The sequence below is a fragment of the Myotis daubentonii genome, chromosome 20 (genome assembly GCF_963259705.1).
Source record: "Myotis daubentonii chromosome 20, mMyoDau2.1, whole genome shotgun sequence".
Classification (NCBI taxonomy): Eukaryota; Metazoa; Chordata; class Mammalia; order Chiroptera; family Vespertilionidae; genus Myotis; species Myotis daubentonii.
In genome coordinates, this window is record NC_081859.1 from 5,036,817 (window position 1) to 5,053,344 (window position 16,528).

The 16,528-nt window shown below is 53.8% G+C and overlaps 1 protein-coding gene across 1 annotated transcript in view; it reads left to right on the forward strand.

The window, feature by feature from the left end:
* The window catches only part of ACTN2 (actinin alpha 2), a 46,032-nt gene that overhangs the window by 21,817 nt on the left and 7,687 nt on the right, over positions 1–16,528 (forward strand). Inside the window, 11 exon segments of the mRNA XM_059677754.1 lie at positions 91–169; positions 2,464–2,545; positions 9,409–9,494; positions 10,885–10,977; positions 12,168–12,398; positions 13,359–13,506; positions 13,833–13,983; positions 14,541–14,562; positions 14,564–14,614; positions 14,616–14,651; positions 15,767–15,907. Of these exon segments, the coding sequence (XP_059533737.1) occupies positions 91–169; positions 2,464–2,545; positions 9,409–9,494; positions 10,885–10,977; positions 12,168–12,398; positions 13,359–13,506; positions 13,833–13,983; positions 14,541–14,562; positions 14,564–14,614; positions 14,616–14,651; positions 15,767–15,907 (1,120 nt within the window).

Sequence of the window (16,528 nt, forward strand, 5' to 3'; positions counted from 1 at the left end):
TTAAGTCGGACATGAAGGTCCGGCCGTGCAGACCCTGCTGCCTTCTCTGCTCACATCGACCCGTGTCCTCCTCTTCTTCACGCGGCGCAGCTGGAAGGATGGCCTGGGACTCTGCGCGCTCATCCACCGGCACCGGCCCGACCTCATTGACTACTCCAAGCTGAACAAGGTCGGCCCCCCAGTCCACCCCCCAGCATGTGGTCCAGCCCCGAGCCCCCCCCACCTCCCACACATGCAGCCCGCAGCCCCCCCACCTCCCACACATGCAGCCCGAGCCCCCCCACCTCCCACACATGCAGCCCACAGCCCCCCCACCTCCCACACATGCAGCCCACAGCCCCCCCACCTCCCACACATGCAGCCCGCAGCCCCCCCACCTCCCACACATGCAGCCCGCAGCCCCCCACCTCCCACACATGCAGCCCACAGCCCCCCCCACCTCCCACACATGCAGCCCGCAGCCCCCCCCACCTCCCACACATGCAGCCCGAGCCCCCCACCTCCCACACATGCAGCCCGCAGCCCCCCCACCTCCCACACATGCAGCCCGAGCCCCCCACCTCCCACACATGCAGCCCGCAGCCCCCCCACCTCCCACACATGCAGCCCGCAGCCCCCCCACCTCCCACACATGCAGCCCGCAGCCCCCCCACCTCCCACACATGCAGCCCGAGCCCCCCCACCTCCCACACATGCAGCCCGAGCCCCCCCACCTCCCACACATGCAGCCCGAGCCCCCCCCACCTCCCACACATGCAGCCCGAGCCCCCCCCACCTCCCACACATGCAGCCCGAGCCCCCCCCACCTCCCACACATGCAGCCCGAGCCCCCCCCACCTCCCACACATGCAGCCCGCAGCCCCCCCACCTCCCACACATGCAGCCCGCAGCCCCCCCACCTCCCACACATGCAGCCCGCAGCCCCCCCACCTCCCACACATGCAGCCCGAGCCCCCCCACCTCCCACACATGCAGCCCGAGCCCCCCCACCTCCCACACATGCAGCCCGCAGCCCCCCCCACCTCCCACACATGCAGCCCGAGCCCCCCCACCTCCCACACATGCAGCCCGCAGCCCCCCCACCTCCCACACATGCAGCCCGCAGCCCCCCCCACCTCCCACACATGCAGCCCGCAGCCCCCCCACCTCCCACACATGCAGCCCGCAGCCCCCCCCCCCCATATGCAGCCCGCAGCCCCCCAGAGGCGGGGTGGAGGGGGCTGGCCCCCGTGAACACAGCTGGGCGCGGGAAGTGCTCCTTGTCACCTCGAGGGCAGGACAGGACCCAACGCCAGCCGCCCTCTTTGCCCAAATCAAGTATTGTTGCTTGGGCTTGACTTGCTAGGAGGCTGAAGGTCTGTGTGAGAGGTCACATCCCTCGATGGTGGACGCGAGGAGGGAAGCGTGCATTAGGGGGAGGCCAGACCCTCCCGCCTTCTCCAGGCCCTTGGCCTTTGCGGGCCTCGCCCTGAGCACGGATTAACCTGCCTCCCACACGAGGGCGTTTCATAGTCGTCTCCCTGTGGGCGCAGGTCGTAGCTGCCGCCTCAGAAGCGGAGTGGGAGGATGTGATTGCGGGTTTGCTCTCTTCGGAAAACCTAACTCAGGAAATGTTCACTCTCCCTTTAAGCTTAAGCTTCTGCGGGCTGACGTTTCACACAGTCCTCAAACGCTTCCTTTCAAAGAGGTTAAAAAGTGTGACCTGTGCTGGAGGAAGAAACCGGGCCTGTCCCCCTTGTCGGGGACAGTTGCTCTGCCTGAGGCTTAGGGTTTAGGACGGGCGGTTCCCCCCCCAACCCCCCAATGCCCGGCAGGGCCACTTCCCGGTGGCTGGTGCGCTTAGCTGCCCCTCATACCCTGTTGCTGTGTTTGGGGGAGCCCGCCCCTCTGCATGCTGCCCTCACCTGTGTGGCGTGCATGGCTGTTGGTGTCCTGGCTGGCACGCCCGTGCTAGCTGTCACCTGCTCACCGCCCTCCTGGGATGGGACCACAGCACTGTGATAGAAGGTCGCCTAAGGGAATGGATCGGCCAGAGTTGCTCAGCTTTTCAAAGCGTATATTTTATCCCTGAGCTTTTAAAATGTTGCAAACATACCGACCGTGTCTAAATTTTCCAATTGATCTTTCTTTATTTGCAAAATGAGGGGACTGTACTAGACAGACAGACAGACAGACAGACAGACAGACGGAGTGTCATTCGTCCATGACAGGTGCTCACCGAGAGCAGGCTTCCTGCTCCTCACCCTGTGCTTTCGTGCATTTAAGACCAGGGTGTCGGGCTCATTCTCCACAGACACCTTCCAGATCCTGCCCAGAGGAAATGCCTGGCCAGGTCCCTCCCACCCGCAGGGCCTCCGTGTTATGAATTGCAGTGGGTGTGGATTGTGTGGGCTTTTTTGAATCATTTTTCTAAATGTTCAAAACCACATCTCTAAACACGTGCATGTGCCGTTTTCCCTGCAGGACGACCCGGTGGGAAATATCAACCTGGCCATGGAGATTGCAGAGAAGCATCTGGACATTCCCAAAATGCTGGACGCGGAAGGTGAGACGCCGTGTCACCTGCCGGGGCGGACGGACGCCATCGGGGGCTGCGTGTGCGGTGGCCACGCCCGGGGATTTGTAAAACTTTATTGCCAGGTTTCATCTGGAGCATTAGGGCTCCTCAATGAGTATTAGAGGAACAGGTAGTAGCTTGTTCATAAATTATTTTTAAAAATCCCGCACGTACACACAAGAAAAACCAGCAAAACAATGGAGAGAGGCGCTGGTCAAAAGAGGATGCTTTGGTTTGCGATTTTCTTTTTTTTTTTTTTTTTTTTTTTTTTTTTTTTTTTTTTTTTTTTTTTATTTTATTTTTTATTTTTTTTAATTAAATCTTTATTGTTCAGATTATTACATTTGTTCCTTTTTTTTCCCCCCCATAACTCCCCTCCTCCCAGTTCCCGCCCCACCCTCCGCCCTCACTCCCCACCCACTGTCCCCATCCATAGGTGCACGATTTTTGTCCAGTCTCTTCCCACATCTCCCACACCCCTTTCCCCCCCAGGAATAGTCAGTCCATTCCCTTTCTATGTCCCTGATTCTATTATAATCAACAGTTCATTCTGATCATCATATTATTTATTCACTTGATTCTTAGATTCACTTGTTGATAGATGCATATTTGTTGTTCATAATTTGTATCTTTACCTTTTTCTTCCTCTTCCTCTTCTTAAAGGATACCTTTCAGCATTTCATATAATCCTGGTTTGGTGGTGATGAACTCCTTTAGCTTTTCCTTATCTGTGAAGCTCTTTATCTGACCTTCAATTCTGAATGATAGCTTTGCTGGATAAAGTAATCTTGGTTGTAGGTTCTTGGTATTCATCACTTTGAATATTTCTTGCCACTCCCTTCTGGCCTGCAAAGTTTCTGTTGAGAAATCAGCTGACAGTCGTATGGGTATTCCCTTGTAGGTAACTGAGTTTCTTTCTCTTGCTGTTTTTAAGATTCTCTCTTTATCTTTTGCTCTTGGCATTTTAATTATGATGTGTCTTGGTGTGGTCCTCTTTGGATTCCTTTTGTTTGGGGTTCTCCGCGCTTCTTGGACCTGTAAGTCCATTTCTTTCACCAGGTGGGGGAAGTTTTCTGTCATTATTTCTTCAAATAGGTTTTCAATATCTTGCTCTCTCTCATCTTCTGGCACCCCTATAATTCTGATGTTGGTACGCTTGAAGCTGTCCCAGAGGCTCCTTACACTATCCTCGAATTTTTGGATTCTTTTTTCATTTTGCTTTTCCGGTTGGATGTTTTTTGCTTCCTCGCATTTCAAATCATTGACTTGATTCTTGCGCTCCTCTGGTCTGCTGTCGGGCGTCTGTATAGTATTCGTTATTTCAGTCCGTGTGTGCTTAATTTCTCGTTGGTTCCCCAATATAAGATCGAGGGTCTTATTAGTTTTCGTGTAGATCTCATTAAGTTTATCGGCAGCTTCTAAACAGTTCTTGAGAGACCTTAAAAGTGTGGTTCTGAACTCTATTTCTTCCATTGACAATTTTGTCCTGTTTCTTTGTCTCCCCATTTTGTTATGCTTCCTTGGTGCACCCCCTAGTGGTCTTTGTTCACAGTCTTATAGATAAATCTTGATTGTTGTAGCTAATTCCAGGGAGGGTTTGACCTCCAGGCCAAGTGGCTATGAGAGTCAGCTATGAGTGTCAGCAGTGAGAGAACTTCTGTCCTCTAGGGAGGTGCTAATCTAGCCTTTGCCTGAGGCTATCCGGCAAATCCTCTGTGCAGGGCTTGGGCGGGGCGGGTCGCACAGGATCAACAGGGTGGGCCGGAGAGAGCAGTTATGGCGGCTCTCAGTCCTGTCCCCAGGGGCTCTGCCTCTCTGAGTCCCAGCACCCGCTGCAAAGCTCGGAGAGAAAGCTGCACTCGCTCTGACCGAAGCCAGACAGTCCCGCTTCTCCCGTTTGAGTCTGGGTCCCTAAAGACTCGCCCGGATCTGGTGCTCAGAGTCTGCGACTCCCTCCCGATTGAAAACGCCAACCTCGCCCTCCGCCGCCAGCCCGCTCCGCGCACTCCGCACCTCAGAATTTGACTTCAGCACTGCGCCTCCTCTGAGTGTCCGTATGCGTTTCTCTTTCCTCCTAGTTGTAGGACTTCCACTCAGCCAGCGTTCCTGTGGTTCTGGGTGATGTCCCTTCCGTTTTTTGGTTTCACTTTTGAAGTAGTTGTTCAAAGCAGCAAACTCCGGCGTTAACCTATGCCGCCATCTTGGTTCTCCCGGTTTGCGATTTTCAAAGAAAAACGTCCTGTTTTAGTTTTTTAACAACATAGCTTTTCTGACCCCGTAGAGACAAGTGTAGTAGAGAAATCTTCCTGTGAGGTGCTTAAGACGCCCCGAGGAAAAAGTCCTCCCTCCGACTCGAAGGCATTGAATCAGACAAGGAGATGGCGCCTCTCGAATTTTCGCGTCCCCCTTGTAATTCGCCCAAGTTCAGTGTTGCTTCGCTAGGTCGGAAGGAACGAAGGACTTTGCCGTTCAGCATCCCTCCCGCGGGGCAGTTTCCGATGCCTTTTGCGCTCTCTCTATGCGATGAACCCGCGCGTCGTACCCAGGGCGGCCGTGTGAGCACAGAGGTGGACCCCGCTCACTCATTCGTCCACGTTCTCATGACTCCCGCATCCCCAGCAGGCACTGACTGAGCACTGGCTCTGCGCGAGGCCCTGGCTCCCGAGGGGGGTGATGAGATGTGAAAAGTGGGGTTAGGGTTCAGGTTCCCCAACTCAAGGAACCTGTGCTGCCATGTTTGTTCTCAGTATTATCCTCTGATGGCCCATTGCTTCCGCTAACTGCACTTTTGGGAAAAGCAAAGAACTTGATGATAGTCAATCTTCTATTTCTCCTCCTTTTTGGCGATTGCGTTACGGCTGCTGTAGCAAATTCCCAGACACTGGGTGGCTTAACACAGCAGAACTGTCTGCCCTGACGGCTCTGCAGGCTCTAGTCAAAGCCGAGGTGTTGGCAGGGCCACGCTCCCCCCCGGAGAGGACCCTCCTGGCTCCTCGCAGCCTCGGGAGGCCCAGGCCTCCCCCGGCTGGGGTGGCCTCGCCACAGTCTCCGTCCCTCCGTGGCCGCCTTCCCTCTGTGTCTGTCTCTTTCCTTTTTGTAAGGCAGGGCTGGAGAGCCTTTCCCTGCCAAGGGCCTTTTGGGTAATTATAACATTATTTGTGGGCCATACAGAATTATCCACTCAAAAACGAGCCTGCTGGACTTAGCCAGACATTTCATTAGCTCACCCCTAACGCCGTGGCAGGGCCAGACCAAAGGATTTCTCGGGTCTTGTATGGCCTGCGGGACGGACGTTCCCCAGCCCTGTTGTAAGGACCTTATCTTAATGGAACATCTGCAAAGACCCTGCTTTCCAGTGAGGTCACATTTCCAGGGATCGGGGGTAGGACTTCACATACCTTTTGAGGGGCCAAAACATCGATCTTTCCGTTAAGATTCTCGTTTTACCTATTTATTGATTTAACCATTTATCTATCAAACGCCTCTATTACAGGTGTTAATTCTACTTAGGGTTTCTCCAAACTCTTTCGAGGGAGAAAGTCAATAAAGCAGCAAAGAAAGGTTCTTTTCCCTTTTTCTCTCTCTCTCTCTCCTCTCTAAGTTTGCATGTGTGTGGCCTCTCCCTGACCTGTCCATACGGTAACAACTACCCAGCGTTTACTCACTTGAATTAATAGCCATGATACTGCCCGGCTGGTGTAGCTCAGTGGATAGAGCGTCGTCCCATGGACCAAAGGGTCCAGGGCTTGATTCCCTGTTAAGGGCACATGCTCAGGTTGTCGGCTTAATCTTCGGGAGGGGGAGGGCGGGAGGCAACCGATCAATGATTCTCTCTCATCATTGATGTTTCTCTCTCTCTCCTCCCTTCCTCTCTGAAATCAATACAAATATATTTTTTTAAAAAATAACTAAGATGCTAAAGGGAGGAGAAAACTGTTGCCATTTAGTACATTCATCTTCCCGTTCGCTCGTGCCTCCCTGCTGTCTACGGTCAAGGGCAGCCAGGCTCACTGTCACCGGCCTGCTGTCCGTCTTCTTGTTCTTGAGTTTCTCCTTGGTCTCTGAGCCCTGGTTGGGGCACATCGCCATCCGGCGCATCCTTTGCAGCCAATGGGATGCTCGCACGCTATTCATCGCCTCCTCCCTGTGGCACACCCCCGTCTCCCATTACTTCCCTTCATCTTTTTGAATGGCTCAGGGAAATTCTCCAAAGCGATATTATTTTCTTGGTAGAGTACCTTCTCATGAGAATCTTCTGACTGACAGGCGTGTGGCGACGCTGTGATGAGCCCACCCGCCCAGCCAAGCCCCCTCGTGAGCCTTCGTGTCTTAGCCGCCGACCCTCGGACCTAACTTCTCTTATTCCTGCCGCTCCCCAGCTCACTCATCCCGCCGGCTGCCGCTGACCGGACCGCCTGTTGTGTGTTGGTCTCTGCACCCCACGTGGGAATTTTCTGGGGGCTCATTGGAACTGTCATCTGCGATACAAGCTGCAGAAATGCCTCATCCTATTGTCTTGATGCTTATTTTATTTTTTTAAATGTACTTTTATTGATTTCAGAGAGGAAGGGAGAGAGAGAGGGAGAGGGAGAGGGAGAGAGAGAGAGAGAGAGAGAGAGAGAGAGAGAGAGAGAGAAGAAGAGAGAGAGGTCAATGATGAGAGAATCATGGATCGGCTGCCTTCTGCATGCCCCACACTGGGGATCGAGCCCGCAACCTGGGCATGTGCCCTGACTGGGAATTGAAGCGTGACCTCCTGGCTCATAGGTTGACACTCAACCACTGAGCCACGCCGGCCGGGCTGTCTTCGTGCTTTTAAAAGGACATGAACCTTGCTTCCCTGGTTTCCTCCACAACCTCTCGAGTTTGGTCCCCACTCTAGGTGTGCGGGCGCACCTGTTCTGCATGGACCTGCAGCAGGGTCTCTGGCCCGGCCGCCCCGCGCACAGCAATGGGAGTCTCCGGGGCCGTCGCCGTGTGCGCCCTATAGAATCAGGTCCCAGTCAGGCCGTGGACGTGACCTACTCTGAGCCGGGTGCCCTTCCCTTCGGCCATCCCTTCGTTTCCATTGGCTCTTAGCAGTGCGCGGGGCAGTGCCTGTACAGGGGTGACGTCTTTGATTTGAGCCCAAGTGTCCAGGACGTGAGCGTGTGGGGTGCAGGGAAGGTCCCCGGCTCCGGCCCCCAGAGGCGGCTCGGGGGAGCCCGCTGCGCAGCACGGGGGCAGTTAACCTTGTTTTCTCCACGCAGATGTGGTAGACACGGCCCGGCCCGACGAGCGCGCCCTAATGACTTATGTCTCCTGTTACTATCACGCTTTCGCTGGTGCCCAGAAGGTGAGGACGGAGAGCCGGTCGCCGCCCACCCCTCACCTTCTGTGTCTCCATCTCTTTCCATCGTTTTTCTCTTTTCTTCCCTCTCCTCCGAGTAAGGAGGCCCATCTGGCCCCGAGGCGGCCGTTGTGTGTCTTTTTTTTCAGTGCAGTTTTCTTGGAAACCTGCTTTCTGTCTGTGCGCCAGCATGCTGTCATTCATGGTTGTTTTCCGGAAGATTCCATCCCGTGACACAACCCCTCGTCCTCTCTGTCAGTGCCCTCTGCAAACCCAGTGACTAGGTCGGACTAGGTTTCATGTTGCAGAATCACCAGGTGTCTTTTTAACTTCATTCTGTCCAGTGACTGATCTCAGTTTCTTTCTTTTTTTAAAAAAATAAGTTTTTATTGATTTCAGAGAGGAAGGGAGAGGGAGAGGAGGAGAGATAGAAACATCAGTGTTGAGAAAGAGAGTCATTGATTGGCTGCCTCCTGCACGCCCCACACTGGGGATGGAGCCCACAACCCGGGCGTGTGCCCTGACCGGGAATCGAACCGAGACCTCCTGGCTCACGCCGGCCGGGCTGAGCTCAGTTTAAAGTTGAAAAGCGAGTCAGCAAATCTGGCATTGCCGCGGTTCTGTTTCCTCTCTTCCTGATGGTTAATTCGGCAGCTAATGCAAATGCTGGCAAGAGCCGTGGGCGTGCAAGCCACGTACACCCTTCTCTTCTGGTGTGTCGTGGCCCTTGGGGATTTCTGTAACTCGCGTGGTAAGTACGTGTGGAGGCACCACACAAGACAGGCCTGTCCGGTGAATTTCATTGCCGCAGCAGCAGGCGGTCACAGAGCAGAGCGGGGCCAGTTGTAGGGGTGTGGAGGGGGTGGGTGGGGCGCAGAGATGGGCAGGGACTCTGCTGCTGCTCCCAGAGGGACCCACGTCCCTCCGAGCAGAAGTGGCGGAGGGCCTGACCTGGTCAAAAGGTTGTGGCAGTGAGCGGCCGCTCACTCTGATTCTGATCACAGCACGCGGCTCCCACATTAATGCCTTGTAGCACTTTTATTTTTTTTAAATATATTTTTATTGATTTCAGAGAGGAAGGGAGAGGGGGAGAGAGAGAGAAACATCAATGATGAGAGCGAATTGTGGGTCGGCTGCCTCCTGCACGCCCCACACTGGGGATGGAGCCCACATCCCGGGCCTGTGCCCTGACCGGGAATAGAACCGTGACCTCCTGGTTCATAAGTGGATGCTCAACCACTGAGCCACGCCGGCCAGTCTGCCTTGTCTGCACGTTTAAAAGCCCATTGAAGGTGAGGGAGGGAAAAGCCCTCAGTTTGATCACTTAGGAAACGAAGGTTGAAATCATTGCGCTCCCGCACCATCTCGGTGCCGCCCGAGGCTCAGGGTGCGGGCCCAGAGCCAGGGAGCCTGTGGGTGTGAACCACTGTCCTTCTCTCATTCACCCTGGCTTCTGCTCTTCGTGTGTGTGTGTGTGTGTGTGTGTGTGTGTGTGTTTCTGTGCTGTTTTTCCCTCCCTCAGACATTGTCAACACCCCCAAACCGGACGAAAGGGCCATCATGACGTACGTGTCCTGTTTCTACCATGCTTTCGCGGGCGCGGAGCAGGTACCAGCACGCGTCCACGGGGCGGCGCTGCCCTCCGCATGTGTGTCCGTGCGTGTGTGTGTGCGCGCACACTTCATATCTACCCGGGCCTCTTTCCAAGTGCTTGTGATGCCCTAATTCCAAACTGTGAATGCCTTTTTTTTTTTTTAACAGCTTTAACTTTAGGCCATTCCTGAAGTGTTTCTGTCTCTCTTTCCTTCTAAGACACCACTTTGATATCATTACTAAATTGTGGGAAACGTTTGTGCTTTAGGAAAAGCAGGCGCCATGGGCACTGAGCTGTGAACAGGACACACAGCCAGGAGCCCGCATGCCTCCCCGTGCCCTGGTCCCTAGAAACAGCTCGAAGCGGCCCTCGCTGCTCAGGGCTGTGTCCTAACATTTGTCAAGACGGATCCCATTTTAGCGGAAATGGGCAAAGGATGATTGTCATAGAAGCTCAAAAAAAAACAACAACCCCTCACATTCCTTGAACAAAATTCCCGAGGGATGGACATTGTGGTCAACGTCCCTTTTCTCCATGTTGGCCTGTTTCTGTGTCCGGCCCCTTCACCTCTGGCGTCTGGACGTGGAGAGCCCTGATAGACAGGGGTGGAGAAAGCCTGTGTTGCTGCCGGGTCTCTAGCACCATCACCAGCACGTAGAGTTACCGGAGACCAGCTTGTATTAGGGGTCTAGAGGCGAGGCTTTGGGACGGGCTGTGGCCTGGAGGCCCAGATGGCACAATACTCTTCTTCTTTTTTTTAAATATATATTTTTAAATTAATTTTTAAAAGGAAGGGAGAGTGAGAGAGAGTAGAAACATCAATGATGAGAGAGAATCATTGACTGGCTGCCTCCTGCACGCCCCCCACTGGGGATCGAGCCCGCAACCCAGGCATGGGCCCTGACCGGGAATTGAACCGTGACCTCCTGGTTCATAGGTCGATGCTCAGCCACTGAGCCACACTGGCCAGGCCCAAAGGCTAATGTTCCTTAGGGGTTCTCACCCCCATAGTCCCAAGGTCAGCACGTGAGGAGTGAGCTCAGACAGACATTCAGGGACCTCGGATGTAGGTTTCCTCCACCCGTGTATTTCTGTTACTAACTTGCTTGATGTTTTACAAAGCGTGTGTTTACACTAATGGTATCTCCCCATTGTTCCCTACAGTATATTCAGCCTGCCCTGTACTATAAGTCTGTGTGAAAACTGTCAAAAAGGTGTGAAACGATTCATAGCATCGAGCAGCCCTAACCCTCCGCCTGGCTCTCCCCTAACCTGGAATCTGCGTGCCGTGTACCACACGCCCCCTCCCCCCTGCCCCCTCCTCCCTCCGTCCCTCTCACGCTCCGTTCTGCATGTGCACGTCCTGTCGACAGAGCTGTCCCGTTTACCTATTGTGTTTTACAGGCCGAGACAGCGGCTAACAGGATATGTAAGGTTCTTGCTGTGAATCAAGAGAATGAGAGGCTGATGGAAGAATATGAGAGGCTAGCGAGTGAGGTAAAGGAAACGGTGACCCACCGCCCTGTCCGTACCCACCCAGAGGGTGAGGCCAGAGGGGGAACACGGGTGGTCGATGTTGTTCTCTTTGCATTTTTTCATCTCAGACAGAATAAACGTAGGGAGAACAGTTGAACTCAGGCAGGGTGGTTCATCTGAAGCAATGCAATGATTGGCACCAAGGTAGCCCTGATGGGCTTGGCAGCTCGCCCGGAGCTCAGAGGCGTGCATGCTTATTTATTTACTTTTAAATATGTTTTTATTGATTTCAGAGAGGATGGGAGATGGAGAGCGAGAGCGAGAGAGGGACATCAGTGATGAGAGGAATCATTGGTCAGCTGCCTCCTGCACGCCCCGTTCTTGGTATTGAGCTCACAACCTGGGCATGTGCCCTGACCGGGAATCAAACTGTGACCTCCTGGTTCATAGGTCGTCGCTCAACCGCTGGGCCACGCCGGCCAGGCATTTGCTGCCATTTCTAAGTGGCTTTTGAGCAGCCCATTTCTAAGATTCTGGTGGTGATTCAAAACAATGGACTCGGTCCTCAGGCGTTCACTCCCATTTTCACTTGTATCGTGTGTGGATTTCCCCGGAAGCTCGATATCAGATTAAAGTAGGCTTTGGCATTGAGTCCGTCCCAGATTTACAATACGTTTGTCTAGCAACTGGATTCATTAGATTGGAGCTTACATTAAACCCACTTTTCTTCGCTACATTTTTTTGTTTGTTTTTATTTTTACTTCATTTGAAAGCTCCATCCAGCGTTTGTCTGCTAGTGTCTGGTCCCCGAGTTTCCTGTGAGTGTCACACATTTGTGAAACATGACTCGTGCTGACTCTGAGTTCTCACTGGTGTGTGGTGGTCGGGGTGACCGCTGGTGGCCGCCGGGGGGCGGAGGGGAGTGGCGGTGCTGACGTGTCCATCCATGTCCAGAGGTGCCTGGCCTCTCCTATCAGTCGGGCCTTACAATTCTGTTGTTATAGGAATATTACGTTCACCCACCACCCTTTTTTTAAAAAAATATTTTTTTATTGTTGATAGTATTATAGTATTACAGATATCTCCCATTTTACTCCCCTATAACCCCCTCCTCCCAGCCCCCCCTCCCCCCAGGTCTTCATGTTGTCAGGTCCCCTTAAGCGGGTTGTTTTGCCGGTGTTTGTAGCCGTGTGCCTGTGTTTTGGGAACAGCTCTTGGAGTGGATCCGCCGCACCATCCCCTGGCTGGAGAACCGGGCCCCCGAGAAGACCATGCAGGCCATGCAGAAGAAGCTGGAGGACTTCCGGGATTACCGCCGGAAGCACAAGCCCCCGAAGGTGCAGGAGAAATGCCAGCTGGAGATCAACTTCAACACCCTGCAGACCAAGCTGCGCATCAGCAACCGGCCGGCCTTCATGCCCTCCGAGGGCAAGATGGTGTCGGTGAGTGCCGGGCCTCCTCCCGTCCCGTCGTCTCAGTTAATGAATATAACGTCATTCTTTAAAAAAAAAAAAAAATACACACACACACACACACACACACACGTAACTAGACGCCCAGTGCACGAAAATCATGCACGGGTAGGGTCCCTGGGCCTGGCCGGCGATCAGAGCTGATCTGTGGGGTGACCGGAGTGGTAATCGCCTTGGCTGGCCTGGGGCCTGCAGGCTGGGGGCAGCTCCTGCATTGAGCGTCTGCCCCCTGGTGGTCCGTGTGCATCATAGCGACTGGTTGTTCCGCTGGTTGTTCAGCTGTTCCATTGATTTGCATATTAGGCTTTTATTATATAGGATATTTATTGATTTTAGAGAGGAAGGAAGAGGGGAGGGAGAGAGAGAAACATCAAAGAAGAGAGAGAATCATGGATTGCACGCCCACACTGGGGATCGAGCACGCAATTCAGGCATGAATGGTTTAATTATTCATTGTCTTTCTCTTGCCCATCAGGAAGGCTGCCTGGGGATGGGGACTTTATGGGTGTTGCTCCTCTTATAGAAAGTCTGTGGCTCACGCCCGACACTTATGTGATGTCAGGAAACAGTGGGCGGTCAGAGGGTTGGTGGAGCCCAGTCACTGAGTCAAAGTTACTGCGAATTGAGTCATGTTGAGGTGTCCTCGTCTTCTGGCCAGAAAATAAAGCCCCATGGCCTCTGTCCACGTCTGGAGAAGCACCAGGCATTTGCTCGCTCATGAGAACAACTGTACTCGTTTTAAAAGGCCTGGGCAATAATGACACATTCGGAAGCTAACACGCTTGAATGCTTATTAGGGGGGTGGGGGTGGGGAAGGGAAGGGAAACACCGGTAGCTGCGAAGCGGAGGGCCTCACAGGGGTGTCCAGGAGGCCGGGGTGTAACCGCCGGGCCTGCCCTGCCCTCACCCTCCCCTCTCCCCCCTCCCCAGGACATCGCCGGGGCCTGGCAGCGGCTGGAGCAGGCGGAGAAGGGCTACGAGGAGTGGCTGCTGAACGAGATCCGGAGGCTGGAGCGCGTGGAGCACCTGGCCGAGAAGTTCAGGCAGAAGGCGTCCACCCACGAGACCTGGGCCTACGGTGAGCGGCCTGGACCGAGACTCGGGGGCTAACTCCGCCCCGAGCGTGGGACCTGCGGGGGCATCCTTGCCTCTCAGCTCTGCTCTCTCGCACTAAGCCTCTTACTTCCTAATGGAGCAGATTACGTATTTTTTTTTTTTTCTTTTTCACAAAATGGCACATGAAACACGTTCCTCCCACACTTGCCGACGCAGGGCCTGGCCGCCTCCTGTCCTCCCTCCTTTTTCCGCTTGATTCCACAGTCTCTGCTCATTCCCTAACTTCGCGGGCACCAAGAAGCTGCCGGTGACCTAGGCCTGTTCTCACTCTTGTGCCAACCTTTGCAGGCAAAGAGCAGGTCTTGCTGCAGAAGGATTATGAGTCGGCGACGCTGACCGAGGTGCGGGCCCTGCTGCGGAAGCACGAGGCCTTTGAGAGCGACCTGGCGGCCCACCAGGACCGCGTGGAGCAGATCGCAGCCATCGCGCAGGAGCTCAAGTACGTGCGGCCGTGGACACCCACCCCGTGGGTGTGGGGATGGGGGAAGGGCTCCCCGGAGCCTTCCCAGGGAGGCTTCCGGCCTGGCCTTCCTTCCTGTCTGGAGTTTAGGGAGAGCGAAGCTGGAGGAATCGGGTGGGATAGTCCTGTGACGATTAACAAAAGCCTGAAATACCTGCCAGTTCTACCAGATCTTTTAAAAATCCTCCTTTACATAATAAAAGGCTAATAGGTAAATTGTTCCCTTGGGACTTCGACTGGAAGTTCGATTGCTCGATTGCTCGCTCTGACGTGCGTGCGCTGACTACCAGGGGGCGGCGCGGAAGATGGCGGGTGGCCAGCGGCTGTGGCAGGGCGCTGAGGGAGAGAGGGAAGGAGGAAGTGGGGAGGCAGGGAACGTGATCGGCCCTGAGCACCGGCCAGGCCTAGGGACCCTACCCGTGCACGAATTTCGTGCACCGGTCCTCTAGTGTATATATATGATCTGTTTATTTGGACCCTGCTCATTTTTCCTGCTATTATCTGGGACCGCTAATCTCTGTCTTCACTTCGAACAGCGAGCTGGACTACCACGACGCGAGTGAACGTCAATGATAGGTGCCAGAAGATCTGTGACCAGTGGGACAGGCTGGGGGACGCTAACGCAGAAGCGGAGAGAGGCCCTGGAGGTGAGGTCTCTACGCCGCCCGGGGGATGTGGAACCCAGACTCTTCCCCTCCGTCCCTGTCACTGATTTCTTGCTTTTCTGTGTTACTGTGTGTATAAAACAAAGCAGATTGTCCGGTGCAAGGAGCCTTCAAAGAGAGTAGGACAAGTAGGAAAAAGAGGGAAATGGGAAGTTGGGAGTTTTGTACTATATTTTTTTTAAAAAATCAGGGGGGTCCAGCCGGTGTGGCTCAGTGGTTGAGTGGTTGACCTATGAACCAGGAGGTCATGGTTTGATTCCCAGTGTGGGGTGTGCAGGAGGCAGCCGATCCATGATTCTCTCTCATCATTGATGTTTCTCTCTCTCTCTCTTTCTTCCTCTCTCTTCCTCTCTGAAATCAACACAAATATATTTAAAATATAAAAAATTATAAAATAACCTGTAGTCCTCCTTGCTCCATGAGGTGGGGACTTTCGGGAAAGGCATCCTCTCTGTGACTGTGGGCTGACATGGGGAAGCTGCCCTGAATTTTCAGTTATGTAACGTGGTTAAGGAATCACTTCTGACTTACCAAGCAGGGCATCTCAGTTTTCTAAAAGGTGACATGTCGTGGACTTCTTAAGAACTTTCAAACCAGGCTCCTTTGTTGTTGTTTTTGTTTTTAAATATATCTTTATTGATTTCAGGGAGCAAGGGAGACCCGGGGGGGGGCGGGGGGGAGAGAAAAACATCAGTGATTAGAGAGAATCACTGATTGGCTGCCTCCTGCATGGCTGCCTACTGGGGATCGAGCCCGAAACCTGGCATGTGCCCTGATGGGGAATCAAACCTGGGACCCTTCAGTCCACAGGCCAAGGTTCTATCTACTGAACCAAACCAGCTAGGGCCAAACCAGGCTGCTTTGGATGTCATCAAACCCTTCTTTGACTGAGAAGACACTGCAGAGAGCTGCCGGGCTCGGCCTGATGATGTGAACGGTGGTTAATCTTGTGTGTCGACATGCTAATGACGAGAACGCTGTGATTCCCAGAATGTCAGGAAATCGTGTGTGGCTCTGGAATGCATATGCACATTTTCAGACAGTTTTTTTAATTATTATTATCGAATCTGTGATCGCGCCTGCTTCTTTCTGTCCAGAGAACCGAGAAGTTGCTGGAGACCATCGACCAGCTGCACCTGGAGTTTGCCAAGAGAGCTGCCCCGTTCAACAACTGGATGGAGGGCGCCATGGAGGACCTGCAGGACATGTTCATCGTCCACAGCATCGAGGAGATCCAGGTAGGGACCCGTCCGTCCTCGCGCGGCAGCAGGTGGCTTTGTCCCGAGGGGGCTGCTGTGGGATGGAGGAGGTCTGAGGGCGCCTGAAGGGAAAGAGTTCCCATCCGTGCCTTTTCTCCGTGGGGAGTGAGGGGTGTGCTTCCTGGGGGTCTGCAGGTGTGAAGGCAGCAGTGCTGGCTCCTTTCGTGGGACGTCAAAGCTACACACTGGTCCTCAGAAAGGGCAGCGAAGTTAAGCTCTGCCCTCGGTGGAGAGAGAGACACCTACACAGAAGCTGGGGGTGGGAATAATGGAAGCAAATATGATTTTTCTTAAAAAAAGGAAACATTGTTTTTGAAGACTTTGGATTTCTAGCCATTGATTAAATAGTCACCATGATATCTTTTTTTTTCCATTTCAAAGAACTTGATTTTTGTGCACAAAATAGCTTTTCCAAAGCATTCAGATTTGTTTTCCTCCAGAGATCCCTGCAGGGAGAAAGGCCTTCATGGCCCTGGCTGGTTTGGCTCAGTGGATAGACCATCAGCCCTCAGACTGAAGGGACCTGGGTTTGATTCCAGTCAAGGGGACGTACCTTGGTTGCAGGCTCGATCCCTGGTCACAGTCGGGGTGGGTGCAGGA